Raw genomic sequence first — 24,526 nt, forward strand, 5'->3', positions numbered from 1 at the left:
ACTCGCTCCAGGTCAGCACTGTCAAGACATCTGAACGTAGCTGCTCTAACACATTGTTTTCTACGCGATGCCAAGAAGAGGCGCTATCAATCCTTTGCTTTCCTTTCATCTTCACCTATGATTGAACTGTGCCTAATGTTTAGCCACATAGGTACGCAATTCCTGATTATGCATGACCATTCCGTTGTAGGTATTTATTCATCACAATTTCATAGCAATCCTCCGCGAGACATCGCGAATACCTGTGCTTTATCTAATAGACATACAAATCACTGGTGGTATACCATAATCTATAGGTTCTGCAACTGCGCCAAGCTTGGGCGTCCCAAGTCTCACGTCTCTCGATAAGCAGGACTAACTATACTTTGCAAGCAATACTGAACCTCGCACGCATATAATTAGTCGCTCTTTACACATCGATGAAAAGACCAAAGCTTTTTAAAACCAATGTCATGAAGATTAGGTATTCCATGTATTCTCTCGTGGCCATCGACTAAGCGGGGTATAATGATAATGTCGCACAAAACAAAAAGAAACGATAAAAAACTGGCAAAAGGCCTCCTAGCGCCAAAGCGCCCGCATTCACATACCTAGTCCAATCAAGACTACAACATCTGGGACATCCCAGCAGGCCAACAAAAATTTTCCACTTGAGCCGCCTCTTCCTCTTGTGCCGGTGGAGAAACATGGTGACACGCAAGACCCCACCGTCCTAGTATTGTTTGCCTCAATGAGACACATTCCCACCTCTTCTAATATGACTGATCCAATGACAAAAAGTTTCGAAATAGTGGCGAGAGCGGTAAGAGCTCCCCGTCTTGCGATAAAAACACCCAACGCCATTACTGTATCATTAAAATCATGAATACGTTATGCAAAAGTGGTATTTAAGCGCGCCGTCATCGATCGCGGTTCTCAACATTGTTAGCAGTCCGCCCTGGCTGAGGAAAGAATCGATCTCTTATGCTATTCGAGAGCATGCTGAGCATACCCGGTTGTCGCGACATGCTGGGCAAGGTGGGTATCCCTTGCTCCAAATCGGCAGTGTCTTCATCGAGCCGTGAGCGACTAGTAGAAGGACCAGCATCGCGGACCAGCGTCTCCTCCTCGTCCGTATCATCCCGGTAGGCCTCGTATCGTGGACTAGATGGTGAGCCCCGAGCAAGAGATCGAACAACATCTCCCTTGCATATCGGACATGTTCGGCGTCGAGTCGTGAGCCATGGTGTTCTATGATTTTAGTGAGCTTCAGCCTTTTGAAGGAGTGCCATCGAACTTACATGCAGTCTACATGGAACTCATGTCCACAAGGTAGACTCATAACTTGGCTCACGCCATCAACATATTCTTCGAGACAGACCACGCATTCCACTTGCCGTCCCATATACTTCTTCCATTGACTCGACCTAGCACGCTTTTCTTCTGCGCGTGGTGCCTCTGGCAGTGACAATGCTGCATTAACATCAAGTAAATCACAAGCCGAGGGAACGCCCGTAGTGGTCCGAGAACGGGGTCGTGATCTGGATGGATTATGTTGATCTTGAAGCAAAGGTGTTGTTGGAGATGAACTCGTTGGAGGAGACGGCAACCGTGGAGAACGACTAGGAGTGGACGCCACAGTATGATATGTCCGTACAGGAAGGCGCTCAACGACAGACTTGGGAGCCCGCCATCTGCGCCGTCGGATACGAGCACGCAGTATTAACAATGCATATACTACAGTAAGTGTGATCAGAGGACTGATAACTAAAACCAGGAGAGTATCAAAGAATGGGCTAGCTCCACTCGTAGGCGTAATGACAACCCAAAGCCCCTCACGCTCTGAAGGAGGAGGTAGCGCTCCAATACCACCTGGTCTGCCTATGAAGGGTGGTTCGCTCAACTGACTTTCATCCTCATCATTTTGAGCCTCCACAGTCCCATCGTCTCCAAATAGCTTAGATATAAGACCAGAGTTTTCAGTTGTGACAGTCTTGCCTTTACCAAGCCCTATGGCGTCCTTGCCTTTAGCAGGCATATGGGTTGTTGCGTAGTCGGCGTTGCTGGGGTTGTTACTTATATGGCCTGGTCCGTCAGCGTCGTGTTTATCCGCAAAACGAACACGCCCCGTCTTAGCCTGTGCTTGGGAAGGGGAAGATTTGCCGTTGTCCAGAATTGAGCTTTCTGATTTGTCGGCTCCAACTAGATCAGGGTCTCGCCAATCTTCTACACCAATTTGGAAATTGTCTTCTAAAGGTTGTCGGGAATCTGGAATCACACCACCACCTGCCTTGTTCTTGGCAGCTTGGTCTAAGCCCTTCTTGATACTCCTATCTTTCTCATCAGAGAAATCTTCAACTAAGACCCAATCCACTTGATTACTTTTCGAGGAGCCACCCGACTCCGCCGATGCTTTTGATTGGGCTGAACCGCCAAAGAAACGCGAGAACCACCCTGATCTTGTTGTTAACGACTCGGACCGGGACTCTCTTAGCTGGGTTGCTTTTTCGCCCCGTGAAGTAGCCGCTGACTTTGCATTCTGAGCAGCAGAGTTCGCTAAAGACGCCCGCTTGTTCCTACTCGATTTGTCGTACTGCTGAACCTTCTGTATAGGTCTGCCACTATCATCAATAATATCCTCAATAAAGCTTCCGGGTTGCATCATCAAGGAGAGTAGATAAGCCGTTGTTCTCGAGGTAAATATAGACGGAATAGTGACATTGGATGTATCACCATGCGCATACATCTGAATCAAGGGACCACCCCTCTTATTATCTCCGACAATTAAGGCGACAGCGCCTCGGCGCTGCGCCCATTTGACCTTCTCGAGAAAGCCACAGCCCCCTCGGCTCAAAAGAACAATTTTCCCCTCAATCTCGGCACCTTCTTGAATGGACTGTATATCGGCATGGCCAGAAACAGAGGACCCGGCTGAATCGCTGGTTGGTCTTTGCGCCTTCTCCAGATGCTGGTGGAGATAGTCATCGGTGCCATCATCCATCTTTTTCTGCGTACTTTTGATCTCGGTCTTGGAGAGACCGGTCCGGTCAACGGCTGGCGTCCTGGAGATGCCTCGCTTCCACTTTTTAGACGGGAGGGATTCGGTGTTGGTAGACGTAGATTTGCCATGAACCTCCTTGAGTGAGAGTTTCAATGGGGATATGGAGGTGCCGTCATTCCAGCCAGGCACATCGCTGCATCCCAGTTCACCCTCTCCCTCGCCATCCGCCGAAACTTCTTCCGAGAAACCGCTTCCAACCCATAGCTGGCCGTTCAATCCCCTCGCCGGCAAAGCTGGGCCAAACGCAGCCGGCCGAGCGGCAAATGAGGTGCTGTTATCATCGGCTATCGTAATAATGGCATTGGGCGGAAAGAGCGTGAACGGCGCTGTGAAAGAAAAGAAGGAACTAAAAGCTGACTTGTGGTCGGGTGACCGTGGCGACGATGTGATGGGCGCAGGGTGGACAGCAGATGTGATCGCGCGGCAAAGGAGGAAAAGGCAGGCGGCCGAGAAGAAGATGAGAATGAAGAGTCTCGGGGGTCGCATGGCTGGTTGGCAGGTAGATTAGGCGATCTACCACGAGCCCAATCCAAGTCGTCTATGGGTTGGCTACGAGGAATACAAGCGACACCGGCGAAGCTGGCAGTTCAGCTCTGAACCTGTTATGACGCTCATCCGCAGTAGTGATAGTGAATGCTGATGTTGCTTTTACGCAAAAGACGACCTATGAAGAGGGGAGGCGCAGGAAGTGACGGCGATGCTGCTAGACAGCTTATAGTCACACCTTTTATGTAAGGAGGTCGATTCAGAAGCTTGCCGTCTCGTCGGGTACAACAGGGCACGTGAAAAAGTATCAAGGCCGGGGAAATTTAATATAGAAAAGAAAGACAAGACCGACCAGAAGAAGGCGTGTGGCGTGTCGGGTTAGAATCAAGCTGAAGAGTAGGCGGCCTAGGAAGAAAAAGGGAAAAGGAGACGTTTGTTGAAGTTAGGTACGATGCGAAAGGGAGGAAGGGGAGAAGTGGATAGTGATGATGTCCATCGTCAAGGCTATCGGGTGGTGGAGAGGCGGGCGGCGGGCGGCGGGTAGAGGAGGAGGAGAGGAGGAGGAGGAATGTGTACCTAAGGTACATGTGTACATGGAAGATACATGGCTACCGGTAGGTTAGGTACCTACTACCTGGTACTATATGGGGAGAGGAATCCAGCAGGCTACCGTAGGTCCCCTGATTAGTGCGCTGATATCCGGTGTCATCAGTGCACCCTAACCCTCCTTTTGGGCCCCGAGTAGGTATCTACTTAGGTATGCTGTACATGCTGTACGAGTAGATGTAGGTACTTAAGGTACATGTAAGTTGAATGGCCTGACTTACACGTGTACAGCGGGTATCTGCTTGCCTACAGATACATAATCCAATAACCTCCTTTCTACCTCACAGGAACCCCTTAAGAAGGAGGTATGCAGAATCTTGTGTGTAGCCAGGTATAATAGCACCTAAGTTACCTACCTAGGGACGTGTGTATCATTAGGTAGGTACCTTGGTAACCCCCTAGCTGCGAGGGAGCAATGCTGCGAACGATACACCATTGTACCTCCTCCACCCGGCCGTTACAGTAAACCCCCGCAGCCCGGCTCCGCTAAGAAGCACCTACTTACATAGTAGGCCTAACTTATGTACTGGAGGTAGCGTACATACCTAAACTAGGTAGGTAGGTACCTAGGCTCGCTAGGGACTAATCAGTGAGCCAAGCTATGCCTAGCGCCCGCTGGCCGGGCCTAGTGAACGTTTCAGCCTCAGAATCAAGACCATTTTACGGCTGTTCGGCACGTGTGCTTGATGTTGATCACATGCAGCTTTTTAGCCTCGAGCTCGACTTCGTTTCACCGTTTTGATCTTCTTCGCTGATGAAGCTACCTGCATGTCTTGAAGTTGCTGGAGACATAGTAGTGATGATGGTAACAGGAGCTTGGTAGGAAAGGCCATTGATGTGTAGAGTCGGGGAAAAAAGAGAGAAAAAAGGCCGATTTACCCGAAATCTTTCTCTACGTCGTTCCCATCGTTGTCACTTGATCTCGAGTACGTGGAGTAATTAAGTACGGTAAGTATGTAACGAGGTAACGTAGCAAATCCCCCCCTTACATATACATAGTCATAACAACTAGTACCGGTAGGTAAGTATCAATTATGCCACGAAACTCGTCGTCAGCGCATGACGCGGAGAACCCGAGCTACTCCGCACCATGAGTTGCAGGTTACCGTTCACCTTTCTTTGACATCCTAGCCGAAGGGCTGGTCTGTTATGGGCTCTTTCGCACAACAGGCTTATCGAGCACACGCTGGATCTTCATAGTGTCTCCTCACATTGCATTGGGATATCCAAGCTTCAATAAGATGAGAATCATTTGCTGTAGAGCTACACTATGGATGTGTGGTATATACCCAGTATCAAGGAACATCCTGCCAAATAGCTGCGCATTAGAGGGTATATTGCCTTCCTCTGTATGTAGCTCTCGAGCTACTCCTTCCTGCCCACATCTCAACCATGTCCACCGAAATATCTTTTTTTTTTTTGTTTCCCTGTGTAATCCGTTTTCATTGTTTCACCATATAGGGTTGTGGCCACGCGACGGAAAAGCCCGGCATCCATCGTGTCTTCCAAGCAATCATTCGGGCCTAGCCAAAGATTGACTTCCACGTTACAAGGTGGTCGCATGTAAAGAACCGGGGAAGAAAAGTACGGCCGTTATCGTCATCGTTATTATGTCCTGCTTTAGGGACATAATCGTAAAGCATCGTATCGCCGCCAATGTATTCTCATCCTGAACCATGGCATCTTGTTTCATGACCAAAGCTGGCCAAATTTCAGAGTTTCGTATCCTTCGGAGTCAAGCAATCCTCTGCTCCAATTATACTGTCGAGGACCTCGTCAATTATATCCTCAGCCTCTACATACTGTTGAGGGGAGGAAAGACGAAGAAATCAGAAAAGGAACTGGTTTTTGTGAGTAGGAAGACCTGGGCTTGCCTGCCAACCAAGGTCAACAATGTCAGCTGATCATCTAGCAACTTCTAATAAGGAAGTCGAGCGAATTCTTTCTTGCATGCCGGGCTGGTATGATAGGAACCAGATGTGTATGAGGGAGGAACATTGCCACCTTGAATAGCACGAGTAAGAATACTCTGAATGGCCTGCCACTCCAATCGGCTACAGTCAGCGAGCGACATGTTGTCCCAAGTCAGGCCAACGGGGAAGTTGACCTCGGCCCAGAAGAAACCCCAATAGCCATCGAGGCACCTGTCCTCCATGATTTCCTCGAGCAGCTTTTTCTGATGAATTCCCAGGCTTTTGGCGACTCTTTCGGTCTCAGCCCTGATGACTGCGATATACCACTAGAGCAAGTGTTAGCGTTTAGAACAGGCCTCAATTAAGAGCAAAAAGTTGTCTGCGATAAGTGACTGCAGCATACCTCAAGAACATCAATCGGCATGTTCACCTTGGGAATAAGGGTCCATTGATGGCGCCATGAGTCTGGGAACCGTGGCTGGTTGAATTCACGTCTCTTCTGAGCCGGCAGGTTAGCCATCGTGGCGATGTTATGCTTTTGGACGACAGAGAATCCAGGGCACAGCATAGCTGAAGTGACTAAGCGGTCGAGAAGCTGGGGGTTAAGGCGGTCGACCTCTATCTTTTCCCCTTCATCGTTCCGGGAGCGATCGCGGCGCCCGTTATCATTGGAGTTGACCTTGCCAACGAGGACCCCTATCATCTTTATGCAACATTCGTAAACGGAGTGGCGCTGCTTGATCGTGATGTGCTCGGCCATATACCAGGGGATCTTGCGGAGAGTGCTGATCATGCATTCGTATGGTCGCTCAGGACAGATTCGGGCGTACACCGTCTAAGCCTCCAAACATCAGCTCTACACAGGATTCTTGAGCAGAATAACTTACGCGCTGGGGATTGTCGACATGCTTTCTAAGCATGACCATCTCCTCCTCGGTGAAGAAGCCACTGAAATTCTCCCAAGCGTATGCGGAGCTTGTTACAAGTTGCGGACGGGTGCCCTTCCATTGTACTCCGTTCTTAGAGCTGGGAAAGACAGTCTTCATAAGAGTGGTCTGCGACGATAAGTCAATCTCGACGACCCGACTACCGAGACGTGGAAGACGACCGTTCTCCGCACCCTTCGCAAATCTCTCGACGATTTCGATCGCCGCGTTAAGGCTAGACAGCTCGCAGAACGCATCCTGAGTCTTGCCAGTGACACGGTCCATGATGATGTGAACTGGCTCTTGACGGTCGTTAAGGATTTTCGAGGTCTTGCCTAGAAGTGCGATGATCTCGCCGCGCGTGGTCTCGTATGGGATCTAGTATCGCAAGACATTATCAGTTTCAAGTAATTGATGATTTAATTAGGAAAACGAATTGCATATACTATCACAAGATTCTGAAAGTCTTCGGAATTTTGTGACTTACGTTCTTGATAATAATCACTCCGTTTTCCTCCGTCGGGTATGAATACATATAATTCTCGATGAACGGAATGAACCGAGTGTCAAGGAGATCATCGAGAGTGGGCTGTCCTTTCTCCGTAAGACTCTGGAGCATTTCGGACCGGTTCGCCAAGGTCATTTTGCTGGGCATTCCGAAGTCCATGGGGCCTACGCTAGGGTAACACCTCACAGGCTCGTTGTCATATTGAACCAAAGCCGTAGAAGTAATCGATTGTCCAGTATGAAAGTACTGCGACATGGACCCGTCTGAGGCACTATTTGGCAGACCGTAGTTGTACCCATGTGCGCCGGAAGATGGAGTGTTCTGCATGTTCCAATTTTGGTGAGACCCGCCATTGACTGAGATCGCAGGTGTCTCGTCGTTCGTGTGATGCTGCCAGTGACCGTGGCAAGCGGGCTCGTTGTAGGCCATACCATCGTCGTACGACATAGATCTCTCTCGGATCTGCATCTGGTAACCATTAGCAGGGACGAGAGGAGGGTTCGATCCGTTGTAGATGTGACCAGCGTTGTCGTTTACATGGTCTTGCATCTGATCCTGTTGGTTGCGGGCTCGGCTTGCGAGGAAACCATTGGTCTGACTGCCTTGATAACGAGGACTGGGACGAACTGGTATTACCTGCACGGGACTTGCGACAGAGGAATGACTAGTAACTGATACATCTTCATGGTAGTAGCGATGACCCGGGCTAGCTCTAGCATATGGTACTTGGGTGTTTTGCGTTAAATGAGCTCTGCCGTTGACATGTCCCTGGGTCTGATTTCCCACAGCCATCTTTCTGGCTATACCTGGGCTGTTATCACTACCAGAAGACTCAAGACTAATGCTCAAAGTAGGGACAAAAGCAGGTGCCATTGCATTGTATTGGACTTGGGATGAAATCTGGGATTGTTGTTGACAATGTGTGTTGCTATTGAAGTATTGATACGTCTCACTGGTAGCTGTGTTGGTCTGAGCCACAGGTTTAATGGGAGAACTATGAGCAGTAGAAGCTCCGTTTCCAGGGAGACCTTGAGTTAAATCTTGGAAACTGTAATCATGGGCCGGTGTAGTAGCAGAGCGATTGCGTCGTCCAGTGTTATACATGTTCATAAGAGCCAAAGTTGCATCCTGGGTTTATGATCGGCGCAGTCAGTCAATTTAAAGCTCGTCGACTGGTACTATGACCAAAGGATATTCTTGATGGGGGCAGTAATGGGGAGTGTAACATACCTTTACCTTCTCCTCCTCCAAAGACTGCACAGACATAGAACTGACGGTGCTGACAGAAGATGTTGGGGAAGCCGGACGATTGAACGATTCATCTTGGGCCTCAGTTGAGCCAGCTGACTCGGCGGACTTTGCAGTACTATTCAAGTCATCTGATTTCGCAACATGAATGCTTTTCTCACTGTTAGAGTTGGGATCGGAAGGAGTTTGAACATTGTCATCAAAATCGCTGACAGCGGTTAGAGACACGCCACCACCAACTCGATCATCGCGCTCTGATGATCCTGTTTTGAGAGGCTGTCTATTCCAACGGCCCATAGACACGTGGGCTATGGTCAAGCGTCGACCAGTTGCTAGAGACATCTTGTTTGAGTAGAGAGCTCTGGTGGTCCTTTCCCGAGGAGGTGAACTGATGAACTGTAAACCAGAGTGCTTGCTCTGTAGGACCTTGTACTAGAGACAAGGCTTTTCAATCATCAGCACATATATTATAGTAAACGAAGAAAGAGAGCTGTACCTACTCATTGATACAGCACAATATGCTGTCAAGGTGATGGTTTATGACAGTAAAGGAATGTGAATGGTGCTTTGTTGCTCGGAATAACTAGATATAACAATATTAGATGTCTGCCCCAAGGCAATAAATGTTTAAGGTCGAATGAAAGTGTGCCTGCTACTCAAACGATGAAGCAGGACGGTATGTGTGATGATTTAGACTGAGAGAAGATTTAGATCAGAAACCAGGACAGAAAACAAGTCTGAATGACAAGATGAAGTAGGAATCTGTGCTTGGCAGCGATAATATATATCTATCGTTATGGGTCGGTAGTGCTAGTCGATCAATAAACAATTGTAATGGAAGTGGTGCGGAATGAGAAGCTGGTAAGGCCGAAGGCGTGACGTCGAGGAAAGAAGATTGGACTCGCCTAACAATGAGTCAACTAACAGACCAGGGAGAGCTTGAATCAGTATTCTAATGAAGATGTGTGAGTAGAAGATACCACCAGGAACGAAACGGGAAGGAGTGCTTCATCGCACGTCCTCGCGGAAAGATCTGAATATAGTGTGTGCAGTAACAATTGCCCAATGGAGAACTCAATGCTGGAGGAACAGGAAGGACGGTGGTTCGAGGAGGGTAGATGGAAGGACAAGGCAACAATCTTGTGTGAAGATACAAGTGGTGATAGGCAAGTGCTGCTCGTATGGGAGATGTTTAGGTGCACAATGCATTGGAAAGCCTCTTTGACCTGCTGGACTGATATGGCCAGTTGATCAGGTTTTTCTGCGCCTAGAAGAGATGTAAAGAACCTACATAGGCAATTCAAGTGATGCAACTGGACTTTAGAGGGGGGGGACTGAGGAAGATGGTGTTGTACGCTAAGGAAGAGATCGTGGCAAGTTAAAATGACATGTGCTAAGGTAAGGCCTCGGGGAAAATGCACGGGTTGTGATTTGATGGGAGATAACGAGTGGAATAAAATGTCACTAACATACCTCAACGAAGGAGTCAATCGAGAGATAGCATGAGCTATGGAAAGGCAAGTACGAACAACCGTGGAAGGAGGTGAAGCTGTAAAAGAATAGGCGGCAAGGGAAAACACTTCTCTTCCCTAAAGATGAAGTGAGTGGGACTTGGGCGGAAGGGGCGGGCAAAAAGAGAGGCGAGAGTTAGAAAGAAGAACGGAATGATGGCTATGGTATCAAGCCTCGATGAATAACCACCTACCTCCTGCCTCTGAGATCTCAGTAATTAGTGCAGGTACCCAGGCACAATTGTTAGCTAGGTAGCCTATCTACATAACATTACCTATGTTTGTGCCAGGTGGGCAACTGCATGTACCGAACACCATTTAAGTTAATGTTCACACCAAGAGTAAATAGGACTAATGTGAATGAATGCCGTGTGTGGCAGGGCCAATAGGGGGGAAGGACTCAAACAAGCCAGGAGATCTTCACTTTGCATGTACACTACAAGCAGAATACCTGATCTAGGCCCAGATGTATTACCTAGACAAGCCTCTTGGTGCCTATCTGAAGGTGTGGTATCCTTCATCCTCATTTAATGAACTAACCGCTTGTTAACACGCCAAAAATATAGATGTTTATGGGCCAGTTGTCCGAGGGGAGCGATGAGAGTAAGTTACAGCACAGTTACCTTCAAAGCCGAGGCTCAGTGATGCATTTCTACGAAAATTCCAGCATAGTTATTCATCAGGACAATAAGTGGCCAGTGGAATAATTTGGAGGTGAGTCTTCTTCAAAAAGGGGTAGAATAGGAGTAGTAGATGTCTACAAGAACTCATATATTTGAAGTCTGCCGTGTTCGAGATAGATAATCACACCCTGTCGAACATGCTTAGTCCATCACATGTATCGAATTCTTCAGCTTGTTCATCAGCAACCGGAGATAGGTGCCAATTTCTGTGTCAGCTTTCTCACGTGATGATTATCTAAGTTGACCCGGGTTGATCTTGCTAACCAAAGGGCCAGAGGCTCATGACGCTTGCAGCGCCTCAATGTACAATATCGCAACGACGCATTTGATTGTTTTCGAGTTCAACATATCATACCTGCGGGCGGGTCGTGCTTGATTCCTAACAGCACTACCTAGGTTTGGTTTATGGTTATCCGAGTATCACTCATTTATCGTTTGTCTGCTAACCCTCCTTTAGTCCAAGGTTCATGTAGTTATGATGAAAGTAAGACGAGCAAGTCGTACAATTTTATGCGACGGGGCCGGTTGAAAAAGTTCAAGTAAATAAACACGATCGTCATCATTGTTCTTCCTCCAGTACCGTGTGTATTGTTATGACTGTGAGGGGGTCAAATAATAATCAGCTTCCCCCAAAGTGGCGGATATCCCTGGCCGCCTTGGAAACAGGAAAACAACCAATACAGTTGGAGCTGACAGACACTCATACGCCAATATCTCCAGCTAGCAGATGTCAAGTACTGGACATTTTGTCCTAATCAGCATGTCTAAGTAATACTACTATCATCGTTTTTAGCCCATATATAGTGTTTATGTCTTCGCCGCTTCCCGAAACTTCGCAATCATCCCTGTTCTAGCATTGAAACGTATGCTATTGTATTTGCCTTAAGTTATCACACCGACTGGTGCGTGCCACAAGAGGGCTGTGTGAATACTACGCTGCTGCTCACACAGCCCGGATTGGAGAAAATGCAAAAGAAACACTGCTTGCTTATCCCCTCGTCTCATTTCTCGCCGGTCTCATCTTTCTCACCCGCTCGCGAACCGTGCATGGTCATAGACCGCAAACAGTACTCCACATGCTTTCACCGTTTAACAACTAAGCGCAGAACCTAATCGCGTGTTCCGAAGTTGAGCACTTCCCTCATATAAGATGCATCTATTAAACGTCTACACGGGGAGACTGGAAGAGTTCTTTGGAGACGGAATACCACCTTATGCTATACTATCTCATACCTGGGGCGAAGGAGAAGTCTCATTTCAAGACCTAAAGGACCCAAGTCACACGCAGAAACCAGGCTACGCAAAGATCGAAGGATGCTGCCAGCAAGCAATTCGCGACGGGCTCGACTTCGTGTGGATCGATACATGTTGTATTGACAAGAGGAGTAGCGCTGAGTTGTCTGAAGCCATCAATTCGATGTTCAGATGGTACGGTGAGGCCAAGATCTGTTACGTCTATCTTGCAGATGTTACGAAAGAAAATCTAGATGCTTCATACTCTGCTCTCGGCAATAGCAAATGGTTTACGCGTGGATGGACTTTACAAGAGCTTATTGCGCCAGTCATCCTGGAATTCTTTGACACGACGTGGACGACAATCTTCAAGGTATACAAGGGCGGCTTCGCCAATCGCAGTGCGAAACTTATGGTCGGGTGTATCACTGGAATAGAGCAGTGGACTGAGTACTCGATCCGTACTCTGGACACCACGTTAAGGGACGTGCCTGTGGCTACGAAATTCTCATGGGCATCGGGGCGATCTACGTCTAGAGTAGAGGACATGGCCTACTGTTTACTCGGCTTGTTAGACGTCTCCATGCCTCTCTTATACGGTGAAGGAAATAGAGCATTCTTAAGGTTACAAGAAGAGTTTCTTAAGAAGTACTTCGACCCAAGCATCTTGCTCCGTGGCTTTGGACTGCATCACCTTGATATTAAAGATATTGAAAGCCGGTTTGATCGCAGTTACCTCGCACCGACACCATCGCTATTCCGTGGGTTCAGGAACGTTGGCATTAAAAGGGTAGGCTTTCCTGTGGGAGGAATATCACAACCTACGTGGATTATGACACCATACGGTCTCCGCGTGGATCTACCAGTCTTGCGCGTTGACGCCCGAAACGATGGCTATGTATTTGTAACAAATTACACAATTGAGAGAGGGACGAGTCGCGGTAGACGACTTTCGGTCCTATTGCGAAGATCCCAGGGATCGGACATTTATAGGCATGCCACTCGCATCGCACCGATGTTACTCGGGGTGTCGACTAGATGGTTCAAGCGAAATGTACCAATATGGAAGACTGTCTATCTTGATATTGGTAGCACATGGTACGCCGATCTCAGAGACACCGAGCCCTGGCAATTGGGGTACGGGATACTGATTATCGACATGAAGGCACTAATTGAGCATGGATTTGTCATCGATAGTATGTATCCTCCAGCCGTCGCTGTTGCACCGGAATGGGGCTATCCTCGTCATGACAGCTACCTCGCCATAGTTCTTCACATAGAACGACGGGTTTATCTTTACATTCTGCTAAGCCGCCCAATTACTGTGCCGACGGGCCATTTTTGGAAGAAAGGCTATAAAGCGTTGGTATGCCTCTCGTCATACGATAAAGGACTTTCTGCGATTGAAATCTGGGATTCGTGTAAGAAAGCCTGGGATAGAAGCTTTTGCGGTCCTCCACGACTGAACTGGCGGGAAACAACGGCAGTTCATCTTAAAGGCAGAATGAGGTACCGAGTGGAAGCCATACGCACCCGTCGCCGATTTATATTTTGCTGCGATATTCAGCCTCGTGCGGTGGAGAGCTCTGTCGACAAAAAGCAGGCTATCAGACGACAAAATGGTTGACTCCCTTGATCCCCAAACCCAGAAGCTCGTACTACGTCCCTAACATATATCGAAATTCGGCAAATATTAAACACTGCCTAATCATAACAAATTGGAATTGACTAGTATGCCTAGTAAATATATATGCATATACACGGGATTAACCAAGGGCATTGAAGGGGACCATCGTCTACTCATTCCGCAAAGCCAAGAAAGTAGAACTGCCTACATGAGTAGTCGAGCCTTACACATCCCAAATCAAATCATATACCTCCGAACATAATGGAAAAGAAGTTCAATACTATGGTATGCAACGGCAAACGCTCAATTAACAAATTCATTTCCAAAATGTCTGATTCATTCAAGTGCAGGCAGAATCCGAAGTCACGGTCATCGCGCGCGCGAGAAATCGACGCTTTTGATTCCCATTCGAACAAGTTATCTGAACTGTACTCGAATCAACTCCTTTACTCGGACACAGACCCCTCCCACCCCTTCACCCTCCTACCCAGAATTACATCTCTCGGCTCCAGAAAAAAAAACATTCACCAGAGCGAGCTCCAAGCCGCTCATTTCAATGTAACTCCCGTCGCCAGTTTGAACCTTTCCCGTGTATCGATGGCTCAGTTTCCGGCATCATCTCCGAGTTATGAATTGTACCAAAGGCCTGTGAATACCAAAGAAGAAGAAGCAATAATAACCGCCCCAAATTCCCCGCTTGCCCGTGCGTTCAAAGTTTATACCCCCCTTAAAAATTGTTGCATAATCATTTGCTTTTGAAACATAAAAAATAATAATAAATAATGTGCCTCCGTAAGGAGTTTCGCTTTAACGAGAATGCTGTCGAAGCTCGATCAGCACTTAGGTGAATGCTAACAACCCACTAAATTGGGCGGCTATTCGTGCAAGGCATGCGATACCGCTGGGATTAAGCCGCAGCCGTCATGGACAGCCGATTTTTCTTGACTGGTTTGGCTTTAGTAGTGGCGGCTGTCTTCTTCGCTGCCTCGTCCTGCGTTTTCTGGGAGTAATCTTTCCACTTTCGCCAGCCGTCGAAGTCGATCAATGCTTGCATGCAACCCCATTCCTTGACCTTTCGCTGTAACCAATCGAAATTGACGGGCTACCCCGATCACGGTCAGCCGATTGTCTCATTAAAGAAGGGAAGAAAGAAAGATGTTAGTAGACGTTAATTAGACGAACACTTACTTTAGTCAGAAAGTCATTACATCCGGCTGCTAAGGCTTCGTGTCGGTCACTCTGCAGCGAGCTCGCTGTCAGTGCGACTATGATGACAGGGCTCTTGAACATCTCGGTGTTTGCAAGTTTGTCTTCCTCCGCAGGCTCCGGTAGGATCTCGTCCGGCGGGCTGCTCGCCGATGAGGAGAAGACGCCAATGGAATTGGCTTTCTCAACCCTACGGATCTCGCGCGTGGCTTCGAGGCCATTCATGATTGGGAGCTGGATATCCATAAGCACCAAATGGAAGCCACCGGCACGCCACTTATCAACGGCCTCTCTACCGTTCACGGCGGTCTGCCAGCGGACCTTCAGCCGTTTGACAAACGCCTCCAAAAGCCGGAGATTAATCATGTTGTCTTCGACAATAAGTATGTTAATGGGCGGCACGGCGGTATCTAATAAACCGGAGGGCAGCGACGGGGCATCGATAATTCGCTTCTTTTTTGTCCGGACAGAAGGCATGGGCGAAGAAGTGCGTGGAGGAGGAGTTGCTGTACGTTCGACGGGGGGAGGGGTAGGGATCGGAGCTGCAGCGGGCTGATGATTGGATTGGTCTGAAGATGCACCTGAATGAGTCCTTGAGCGTACTGGTCTGGTGTACTTGTGCGTACCGGTAGATGCAGCCCCTACTTGGGGGGTATGACTGTTGGCAATGGAGACGGGTGACGCCGTGTGCATTCTTTGCAGGTTGGGCCGATTGATGGGTAACCGCCTGGCACTACCGGGGGAGGGCAATGGTGGGAGTCCATTACCGCCTACGATGCTCATAGAGGGAGGGAAGTGAAGCCCGTGTTGCCCACTCATGGTCACGGCATGGTGAGGGGGTGGATAAGGCGGAAAGTAGTCTGTGCCGGACTCATGTGGTCGGTCGTCGGCGTAGAATCTCGGGTTCGGCGAGGCCTTGGGTGTTCTGCGCGAGGGTATATCAATGAGCAAGGCATCGTCGACAGTCTGACCTTTCGGGTAGTAAGATTCAATGACTTTGGTCATGACCTCGTCGGGCTGTAGTATCCTGGTCGTCTGCTGTTCCCGGTTACATATTTTCAGAGTTAGATCCGGGGCGTCGAATTGTCGGCCTAGAGAATTGGCATATTTACGGAGGATCTGCTCGCGAACGTCATCAACAAGATCATCCTCACCAATGGTGATTAGCGTAGCCGATGCCAGGGGTCTTTTGACCCATATCTTTGCTGTGACCATGCCTGAAAAGAGATGTTGTTGATCCAAGTCAGCAGGGTCTAGTTCGAGGTCGCTTGCATAGCCATGGAGAAGGGCTCTGGCGAAATCGGTTTGATGCGGCGGCAGTATGCTCTGTCTTCTCAGCGGGCCAAAGGGACGAGCGAAGGAAAGCGGCGAGAGCGAAGGTCTGGGCAGGGAGGTTGCAAGCGGCGTAAGGATAGATGCGCTTTGGAGAGGGTCGTCAAGGGGAGTCGCGATATCGTCTCTGTCGTATTCAACGGTGTTGAAGGCAGCTCGAGGGTCGGGCGAGGTGATTTCGGACGCCGGGTTAGTGGGCGGAGTAGCGGGATGCTCGTGGATGCTGGGCAATGCAAGACCAGTGGCGGCGGCGACGGGGACAGGGCCAGTGCCAGTGCCAGCGGTAACGCTACCAGCAGCGGTCGAGATAGCGGCGTCGTTGGTGGTGTCGGAAGCGATGCTAGCTGGAGCCGTTGGATTTGTTGAAGAGCCAGCAGAACGTGGGTTGAGTGCTGGGTTCTGCCGATCCTTGCCTAAGCCGGCGGTAGCGGCAGCTTTTTTAGAGTTACGAGCAGCTGCTGCTGGAGCCGGCCCAGCTTGAAGCAATGGTGGAGCGGATTTGGCGCTTGTTTTAACGGGAGCATGCGCTGCTGCACCATTACCACCGCGACTCAAGCTGGAGCCGTTGCTCCCGTCGGCTCTTTTGGTTCTGCCATCATTGTTGTTATTGGTGTTACTGGCGGTGTTGTTGCCGGTGTTGAGCTCGGAGGTATCGCCGACATTGGCGTCGTCGGTGCGCTGGTCTTGACCTTGGCTATGAGCCTGGCTCGTTTTACTCTTATTCCGCGATTTTTCTATAGGTGCGACAGATACATTAGCGTCAGGAGTAGATGTATGAGGTGGTTTGTCGTGGAGGTTGCCGCTCTTGCTTCTGGTTTTGCTAGTGCTTCGGCGGAGAACTTGGTCTGGGTTCAAGGTCAAGCTGAAGCTCCGGCTGCTCCCACGAGCACCATGGTCACTCCGCTCATCTGAGGCATCGTAGCCCGGCTGCGTGTGCGTGCTAACACTTGAGGCATAGTCTCGTCCAAAGCTGTTCTTACTGGGTGATGGCGACTGCCGCCTACTGTCTCTTCGGAGGAGCGTGGCTTTGATCTTGTCTTTCAGATTGCCCATGGCCGGAGCGGATGCCGGAGCTGGATGCAGCTCATACCTAGCAAGGCGCGAAAAAAGCTTGCCTAGCTGTTCATGGATGTCAAGTTGCTAGGCGGCTTGTGTTTCCCTTCCCTTTCTCCTTTTGTTCCCCGCCTGATTATCGCTTGAATGATAGACTTAATTGCAATGTATTGTTTATTTTTTTTTTGACAGCTGTACTAGTAGGGACCGGGATCTAGCAAGATAGGTATTAAGAATAAGTCGAAAGCTGGGTCAAGCTGTGGCGGCTCTGCACGTCTAGGATTGGCAGTCCTCGTTCCCTGTAGGTAGATAGGTGTAGAGTAAGAGGATGAACGGGACAGAGAACAGGGACAGAGAGAGGACGAGGCGGATGGTTTCGTAATGGAGACTACTACTGTATACATTCATCCTTAGCAGAGGCTGCCATCGAATACCGATATAGGTAGACACATGTGCTTACCCCCATCCCTCACACGGAACCAATACGGCTCATGCTGTTGTTGTGTTGGCGTGCAAGGGGAGGGAGGTGAGTAAGTACACACATACCCATGCAATATCTACACGTAGGAGAGCACTGCACTAGGTTAAAGAAGTCTGAGAATCAATGCTGCTAGTCTACATATAAGCATAGGTAGGGAAGTACCATCCATCCTCCGTGCTGCTCAACGATCGATGCCACGAGCTCGATCTTTTCGTGGAGGTAACTACTAAGTAACTGCCTATTCAAGGTTATAGCAGAGTTATAGGTTCCACCATGCCTACTTAATACAGAGATGGATGCAGCGCACGGCATGATTGGGACATGATTGGGACATGATTGGAACAGGTAGGGGGCGAGCTTGGGTTACACCCTGTCGTTTGGGGCCGCGTTAATCTCTTTGGGGGGATTATAAGACCAGACGTGCATGAGGCATCGCGATTCGTGATGGGCTACTGTGCGACCACCTATAGTACTATAACTACCACCACCACCACCACCACCACCACCACCAACACACGCAAAGCTATACCAACGCTGAGGCAACGAATACACGCCACTTACAGCTTTACCTACTTCGTATAGTTTTCAGGCCACTGACAGTATGCACTTGCCACCTATCACTCCCGGTGGTGTGTGTGATAGTAGCTGCTAGGTATTACTGTTTGAACATAGGTAAGTAATGAGGTGCAGGTGGCGATATCTGCAATCCACGAGTCTGCACGAGCTACCGTATCTGTGGTTACTGGTATTCTGCGGCCTGGCACTACCAGATTCAGATCAACTCTTAAAGAGTAAGATACCTAGGGTCTTCTACACCACAAAATAATAATGAGCAGATTACAGCCCTTAGTGCTGCTTAATACTTATAGCAAGAGCAGGCACGTGTACCTAGAGCTAGGTATTGTGCATAGCTGGGACAAGGTAGGTAAATATCTAGGTAGGTAACGTGTCAGCGATGATACTAGGTAGGCCGTAGTACAAGCTGCGGTCATAGGCAAGGTCCGTAAGTCTGGCATCAAGACCGACGTACATTGATATTAAATGACGGAGAGTGGCAAGCTAACAGCAAGTTGGTGTGAAGATGGTAGACACCACTCTGGTCCACGAAATGAAAGTCGCCATCTACATGCCTCGCTCGTCAGGGAGCGATCATGATAGGTTGAACATTACTTCGTAATCAACATCGCATTCGGGAGCAACAAGACTTTAGCATCTTACCTACAGTACCTACTTATCCTACTCGCCTACCTATGAAAGCTTCGGGCTGGATTACAGGGCTCCCAAAATTGGGAGTATCTGGGGATTTTCTATTACTACCGTAGGTACATGCTATATAAAGTACTTAGGTACCTATCTGTTACATGTAATCTGTCCATTCACCTGCCGGGATTAGGTACGTCTCTACTTGTCTTATCAGAAAACTGATAAAACCAATCAAATGACAATATCTGCCCCGCTAAGAAGCCCCACTTTCAACTTAAAAAAACGACAAATCATTAATCCGAGAGCTAACACCAATTTTCCAAGCGTCTGCGCCCTCAAATGGACCATAAATAACCTCGACCAATCTTTTCAATCCGACTTTTCAAATTCTTAGCCCCCGGGGGGTTGGAAAGAGAGGGTGTCGTAATGCCACCAATAATACTGACACCGTCGGCAGCAGCAGGGGCCATAGCCTCCTCGATAATAAGGACGGGCATAGGTGCTGCGTGCCGGTCGACGCAGTCCTTGCAAGCTCCCGTTGCTGCTGCCGCCGCCAGCTTCTCTACAACGGCGAGCCGGCCAAAGTTTAGCAAGGGCCGCCGTATGTTCAGAGAATGGGAGAGGCGCCAAGGACGTTATTTCCGCAGACACAGAGGCAATGAGCCCGTTTACTTGTCGAGTCGGAACGACCAGGTTTCGGACGTGCCGTTTCCACTGAACCCAGAATTCAAGAGCGTCAAAGTCCTCGACGAGAGGGCGCGTGAACTAGTATGGGAGAAAGTCATGCGCGAGGGCGAGACCATCAAGGCCGTGTCCGCAGAGTTGGGTATTGACATCCGCAGAGTCGCCGCCATCGTGCGGTTAAAGGAGGTCGAGAAGGATTGGATAGCCAAGGTAAGCTGCCTTTTGCCTTTCCCTTTGCCACATCTATTCGTGCCGACCCCTCTCTTGTTATTTGACATGATGATTTCAACATACCAATTCGATAAGTCTTGAAGACATCTACATGGTTACAAACTGCTGTTGCGAGCCTCTCTGATCTCAACTACCAATGATCCTTGCTTTCCCATTACGAATTAGGCTTTGGATGTCCCCTTGCTAATAATATTTTTTTTCTCTGGGAACAGGATAAACCGCTCGCAACGCCCTACTCAAAGGCTGTGTTGTCGATGCTTCCCACGCATTACATTCAACCCAATCAACAGAACGCCCCTTATGAGCCTATCAACGAGATTCACGTTCATCCTTACACAATGCAGCAGCTCTTCTGGCCGACTTCCGAGTCGCGACACTTCACACGAGAAGACGCTGCCGAGGCCTTCCACCCCACACTGCTGTCCGCGGACAAGCGAGTGCCACATCCCGAACTAATCCAAATGGAGAGGGAAGTTGAGCAGGGTCGACCCCTCTGGGACGCGTCTGAGCGCTTCAAGGAGGCCGTCATGGAAACTGAGCGCAAGGCCGCCGAGAAGCAGATAGCCAAGGCCGCTTATGAGGAGAAGAAGACCACCCGTGTCAACACGGAGCGCTTCGAATTCCGGTTCAAGCAGTTCAACTCGGAGAACGTTGGTCCGAAGGGTAGATCCCGCAACGTTGTTGGTTGGCGGTACGGTACACCGTATGACGATAGGTCCAAGGGCCACCAGATCAAGATCCCTACTTCAGTACCATGATCCGATGTTTTATCAGCGGCGCTGGAGGTGGGCCTATGTTTGTTGTATCAACAGTGTATTATGATGATGCTCGGACAAACAATGTCCAGGATGGAGCAAGCGTTCAGGCATTACTGTCTTGACATGTGGAAGCAGACGCCCAAGCCGCACCATGGCGCTTAAGTCGCGCATAACGAATTCAACTGGTAATCGCTGTGTATAGATGTCTATTCTTTCTACCTCGGGCCTGATATGTATAAAATATGCATAGATATATATACCCATTCGATCCATCACCTACCATCAAATCATCTCGTATCCCATCATAGCGCGTCACATTATAATTTAAGTCCGTTCGTGGAGCATGCTACCAAGCACACCTCTACCACCGGATCACTTCATCTTGGTCGACCTCAACAATCAAGTTCTTCCTTAGCTGGGCTATGCCTTCGGGTGTGAGGATGCCTAGGTCGATAACGCATTGCTCAACGGAGCCGTACTTCTTCCGAATCCAGGCCAATGTGCCTTGCATTGCCTCTTTCCTAGAACAAAGAGCAGTTGTTAGGTTAGTCTCAGTGAATGGTTATAGCAGAGAAAAAAAAACGAAGACTGAAGACGAGAGCAATCATTCCCGCCACAACTCATTGGGGTATGCCCTGTGCCCGGTTGGCTACTGCGCTTGAAAAGTATTCAATCTGGGCTAGGTGTGAGCATGTTTGGCATCTTGCCTGAAAAGAGGGGGTGGATAGTGTATGAATGTCTTCAGGACTAGTGGAAGTCCTACAGCCGTATATCACAAACAGTCTGGTCCCTCCTCTTTTTTTAATTTGCTTCCCCTTGGCCCAGTTCCCCTCTTATCTTACTCCGCGGACCCCAACCCAAGGATTAGGCTTGATGACAGCTTCCAATCAGATAATGCTACTACCAAGCATCTGCCCAGACGGAGCCGCCCCCAGGAATTCCAGACGCACAAGCTAGATTTGGAGCTGAAGAATACGAGAAAAGCAAGGGTTCATATAATGGTTTTCAAATAAGAGACTATTCATAAATTTGGAAATAGGGGCGGAATTGAGTATGATGTGAGTGTGGATGAGAACGTACCTTGCACCAACCATCCGCCTTGCCCCCTCCACATCAATGCCGATTTGTGGGTTGCTTGAGACATGTTTCACGAGCTCTTCGAGGCGAGAGTTCAGCCCAATTTCGGTCAGACTATTTTACACGAAGGGGAGCAGGTTAGCAGCCATGAAGGTGGCAACGCTTGGGTCACTTAGACGGGAAAGTACTTTGGCAGGACGTTAAGCTACAGTAAACGATACGACTCCACTCACTTATATTCATGAACGACGGCCTCGTCCGGTACGCCACACAAGCTGAGAGCTAGTGCAACGATAACCCCTGTGCGGTCCTTGCCTGCTGTGCAATGAACGAGACACGGTGATACGCCTTGTGGGGAAGAGGTAGTAGGGACCGTAGCTAAATGGCCCAAGATAGCCTTGAAAGGCTGGAAGTCATTGGCCGGGTCTGTGGCAGCGTTGAGGATGTCTTTGTATGCTTCAATAAAGCCCTGAAATATTGGTTAGAGTCCTGGCTGAGTCATGTCTGTGGAAAGCCAGTGAGGCTGGTGTAGTACATGGCCACAACTTCATCAACAATAAAGAAAGGGAATAAGCTTCGACCTGGCGTCTAAAATGATGTCACTAGACATTGAATTAGGTACACCTAGCCTGCAGCTTATATTTGCTTGCAAACAATATGTCCATGTGGTATCGCTCAGGAGACGGAACCCACAACCCGGACGCATGTAATCGGAGCATCCGAGGGCTTGCTGTTTTGGGTCACAACGGTTCCTAGGCAGATGAGTATTACATCTTGGTGCTACTTGGTACCAGATGAACGCTTGTCTCACCGAACATCTTTCATAGGTCTGGGCTTCATGTTACCATGCCGCTAGTTCTTAGTTCAAGCCCCACGTTATTGGAAATGGAATCATCCCTTCTGCATTCACGGTGCACCTGCAGGTGCAGCGAGGTGCAGAGAAAGTACCGTACATTGGAACGACATGTCGGCAAAAAGTCTCGTGCTTCTGTTGGGACCTCTGCTATAATTGGCACCACATGAAAATGTTACCCTTGCAACAGCTCGAAACGCGAGCAAATTAAAGAGATACAGTAAGTGTAGGGGGTAACGTTAGGTCCCGGGATCATGCAAAAGGTCAACAGCGATGCAATCCTGGCCTTAAGTGAAAGAAGTGGCTTACCTCATCGCTCTCTGAAGCATAGTTCTTGTACCGAAGAGCTAAGGCAGCCGGCGAGTAATCTTGGTCCAAGAACACCGGAACAAATTTACGTTCTGAACCCTCCCATTCGCGAATAGGAAATCCACGACCGGAACCAAGCCCCCGCGTGATCTCAGTGGCGGATCGTAAGTCGTAAACTGATTTGATACCGAGCTGTTGGCTTAGTTGTACAGCCCCAGCGTCCGTCAGTTTAGAGGGCTGTTTGAGAATCATATCAGTGCTCGCTGCTTCCGCTATCATTGCAAAAGAAAAAGAAAGAAAAAATAAGATATCAAGCATGGTCGAGGACTCATATGAAAATTACTAGTGAGTATTGTCTAATTACGCAGGCCGTGGTCCTAGAATACTTCGAACGGGGGGCACAAGATCAGGAGAGAGAACCAACCTCTGATGACCTGAATATGATACCTCGCCTAACAATCTTAGCCTTTCGGTTTCCTTCAGAAGAGAGAGCACTAGGCGAATCGGATATGATCTCGTAACCTCCGGCATCCCTAAAATTAGGCAAGCCCGGCACTGAGATAAAGGGAGGCGATGGCAGGCTTCTCGCTGCTAAGTCAGGGCTACTATCTATCGTTGCCATGTTTGCCTGCCGTGTTCGATTAGCTCTATCCGGCCGTGTGGCTTGGGCTGGCCAGAGACGATCGGAGCTTATTTCATTACCGAAGGGTTTGGACGCGTTTACTGCAGAAGCGGTACCTATGTAGTCATCAGCCACCGGGCATCTGCCATCTCAAGATCATCTAGGTAGGCTCTTGGCGCTTATCCTTGAGACGTAGGTAGCACGGAGCATACAACAGCTTACACACCTTGGGCACGAACCTTGGGGCTGGACAACAGCACGCCGACAGGTGGTTTTGGTTTCTGAAGTTGGTCCGGCACTTAATCAACCAGGGCGAGCTACCAACCAAGCAAGTAACTCGAAGTTATTAGGGTCATAAGAGATCGACAATGAAAAAAAAAAAACATGAGAGAAATAGAAAGGATAGGTAAGGACTGTCATGAAACCACACCCCTCTCAGACGCTGGGAGCAGACTCGGGTAGGTAGTGGGGTTACGAAGTAGGTACAGTAGGCAGGTACCAAGCAAGGTATGCAGGTTCCGTTTACACACGCCAGTGCTACGCATGTACTTCGTAGTTCCGCCCGAGCCCGCCCAAGTTTAAATGCCCGTACCTATCAGTATCACGATGGATTCCTTTTCACCATGTGCACTCGGGGTGGCCAGTCTTGAGCAATTACCGGCCAGTGCACCATGCAACTGGGAAGGATCCATCTGGGTACCTATGGCATGCACTGTACGTGGCTACGGCTTAGGTAAGGTTAATTGCCACTTGAATGGCAGGTACAGCCGTTGCCCGTTGGACAGGATCCATGTGGTTCACGGCCACGCTATGCCTTCCCTCTCTTAGCACCTGGGCAGGAGATGGATATCTTCCCTACATAGTACGGTAGTACTACTATAGGCATCTACTCTGACCTCTTGGAATCCAATGATCAAGTCAAACCTGCACAAACCG

General features: G+C 49.1%; 7 protein-coding genes across 7 annotated transcripts; 2 read left to right on the plus strand and 5 right to left on the minus strand.

Moving 5' to 3' along the window:
* Positions 1 to 793: 793 nt before the first annotated feature.
* On the minus strand, positions 794 to 3,687 carry F5B22DRAFT_476335 (uncharacterized protein). The gene is made up of 2 exons (XM_047972202.1): positions 1,281 to 3,687; positions 794 to 1,230 (listed from the first exon to the last, which is right to left on the minus strand). Exons 1-2 carry the CDS (start codon positions 3,524 to 3,526, stop codon positions 900 to 902), a joined length of 2,577 nt encoding a protein of 858 aa, XP_047826420.1. The 5' UTR covers positions 3,527 to 3,687; the 3' UTR covers positions 794 to 899.
* Positions 3,688 to 4,198, minus strand: F5B22DRAFT_476329 (uncharacterized protein). Its single transcript, XM_047972201.1, has one exon. It carries the CDS (start codon positions 4,111 to 4,113, stop codon positions 3,850 to 3,852), a length of 264 nt encoding a protein of 87 aa, XP_047826421.1. The 5' UTR covers positions 4,114 to 4,198; the 3' UTR covers positions 3,688 to 3,849.
* A 1,852-nt stretch (positions 4,199 to 6,050) lies between these two features.
* On the minus strand, positions 6,051 to 7,614 carry F5B22DRAFT_639406 (uncharacterized protein; the record flags this gene model as incomplete). Its single annotated transcript, XM_047977713.1, has 4 exons — positions 6,051 to 6,371; positions 6,449 to 6,880; positions 6,933 to 7,349; positions 7,459 to 7,614. 4 exons carry the CDS (start codon positions 7,612 to 7,614, stop codon positions 6,051 to 6,053), a joined length of 1,326 nt encoding a protein of 441 aa, XP_047826422.1.
* Positions 7,615 to 11,694: 4,080 nt separating this feature from the next.
* Positions 11,695 to 14,047, plus strand: F5B22DRAFT_476431 (HET-domain-containing protein). Its single transcript, XM_047972204.1, has one exon. It carries the CDS (start codon positions 12,072 to 12,074, stop codon positions 13,779 to 13,781), a length of 1,710 nt encoding a protein of 569 aa, XP_047826423.1. The 5' UTR covers positions 11,695 to 12,071; the 3' UTR covers positions 13,782 to 14,047.
* Positions 14,048 to 14,614: 567 nt separating this feature from the next.
* On the minus strand, positions 14,615 to 17,470 carry F5B22DRAFT_476410 (uncharacterized protein). Its single transcript, XM_047972203.1, has 3 exons — positions 15,614 to 17,470; positions 14,970 to 15,556; positions 14,615 to 14,883 (listed from the first exon to the last, which is right to left on the minus strand). Exons 1-3 carry the CDS (start codon positions 17,370 to 17,372, stop codon positions 14,689 to 14,691), a joined length of 2,541 nt encoding a protein of 846 aa, XP_047826424.1. The 5' UTR covers positions 17,373 to 17,470; the 3' UTR covers positions 14,615 to 14,688.
* A 1,464-nt stretch (positions 17,471 to 18,934) lies between these two features.
* F5B22DRAFT_625051 (eukaryotic mitochondrial regulator protein-domain-containing protein) lies at positions 18,935 to 20,925 on the plus strand. Its single transcript, XM_047976156.1, has 3 exons — positions 18,935 to 19,246; positions 19,381 to 19,950; positions 20,184 to 20,925. The coding sequence occupies exons 2-3, from the start codon at positions 19,483 to 19,485 to the stop codon at positions 20,727 to 20,729; spliced, it is 1,014 nt and encodes a 337-aa protein (XP_047826425.1). The 5' UTR covers positions 18,935 to 19,246; positions 19,381 to 19,482; the 3' UTR covers positions 20,730 to 20,925.
* On the minus strand, positions 20,926 to 23,837 carry F5B22DRAFT_625059 (tyrosine phosphatase). The gene is made up of 5 exons (XM_047976157.1): positions 23,393 to 23,837; positions 22,969 to 23,205; positions 22,040 to 22,275; positions 21,810 to 21,920; positions 20,926 to 21,250 (listed from the first exon to the last, which is right to left on the minus strand). Exons 1-5 carry the CDS (start codon positions 23,588 to 23,590, stop codon positions 21,091 to 21,093), a joined length of 942 nt encoding a protein of 313 aa, XP_047826426.1. The 5' UTR covers positions 23,591 to 23,837; the 3' UTR covers positions 20,926 to 21,090.
* Between the last annotated feature and the right edge of the window lie 689 nt (positions 23,838 to 24,526).

Source organism: Xylaria bambusicola, assembly GCF_022495145.1.
Source record: "Xylaria bambusicola strain CBS 139988 unplaced genomic scaffold F5B22scaffold_61, whole genome shotgun sequence".
NCBI classification, from domain to species: domain Eukaryota; kingdom Fungi; phylum Ascomycota; class Sordariomycetes; order Xylariales; family Xylariaceae; genus Xylaria; species Xylaria bambusicola.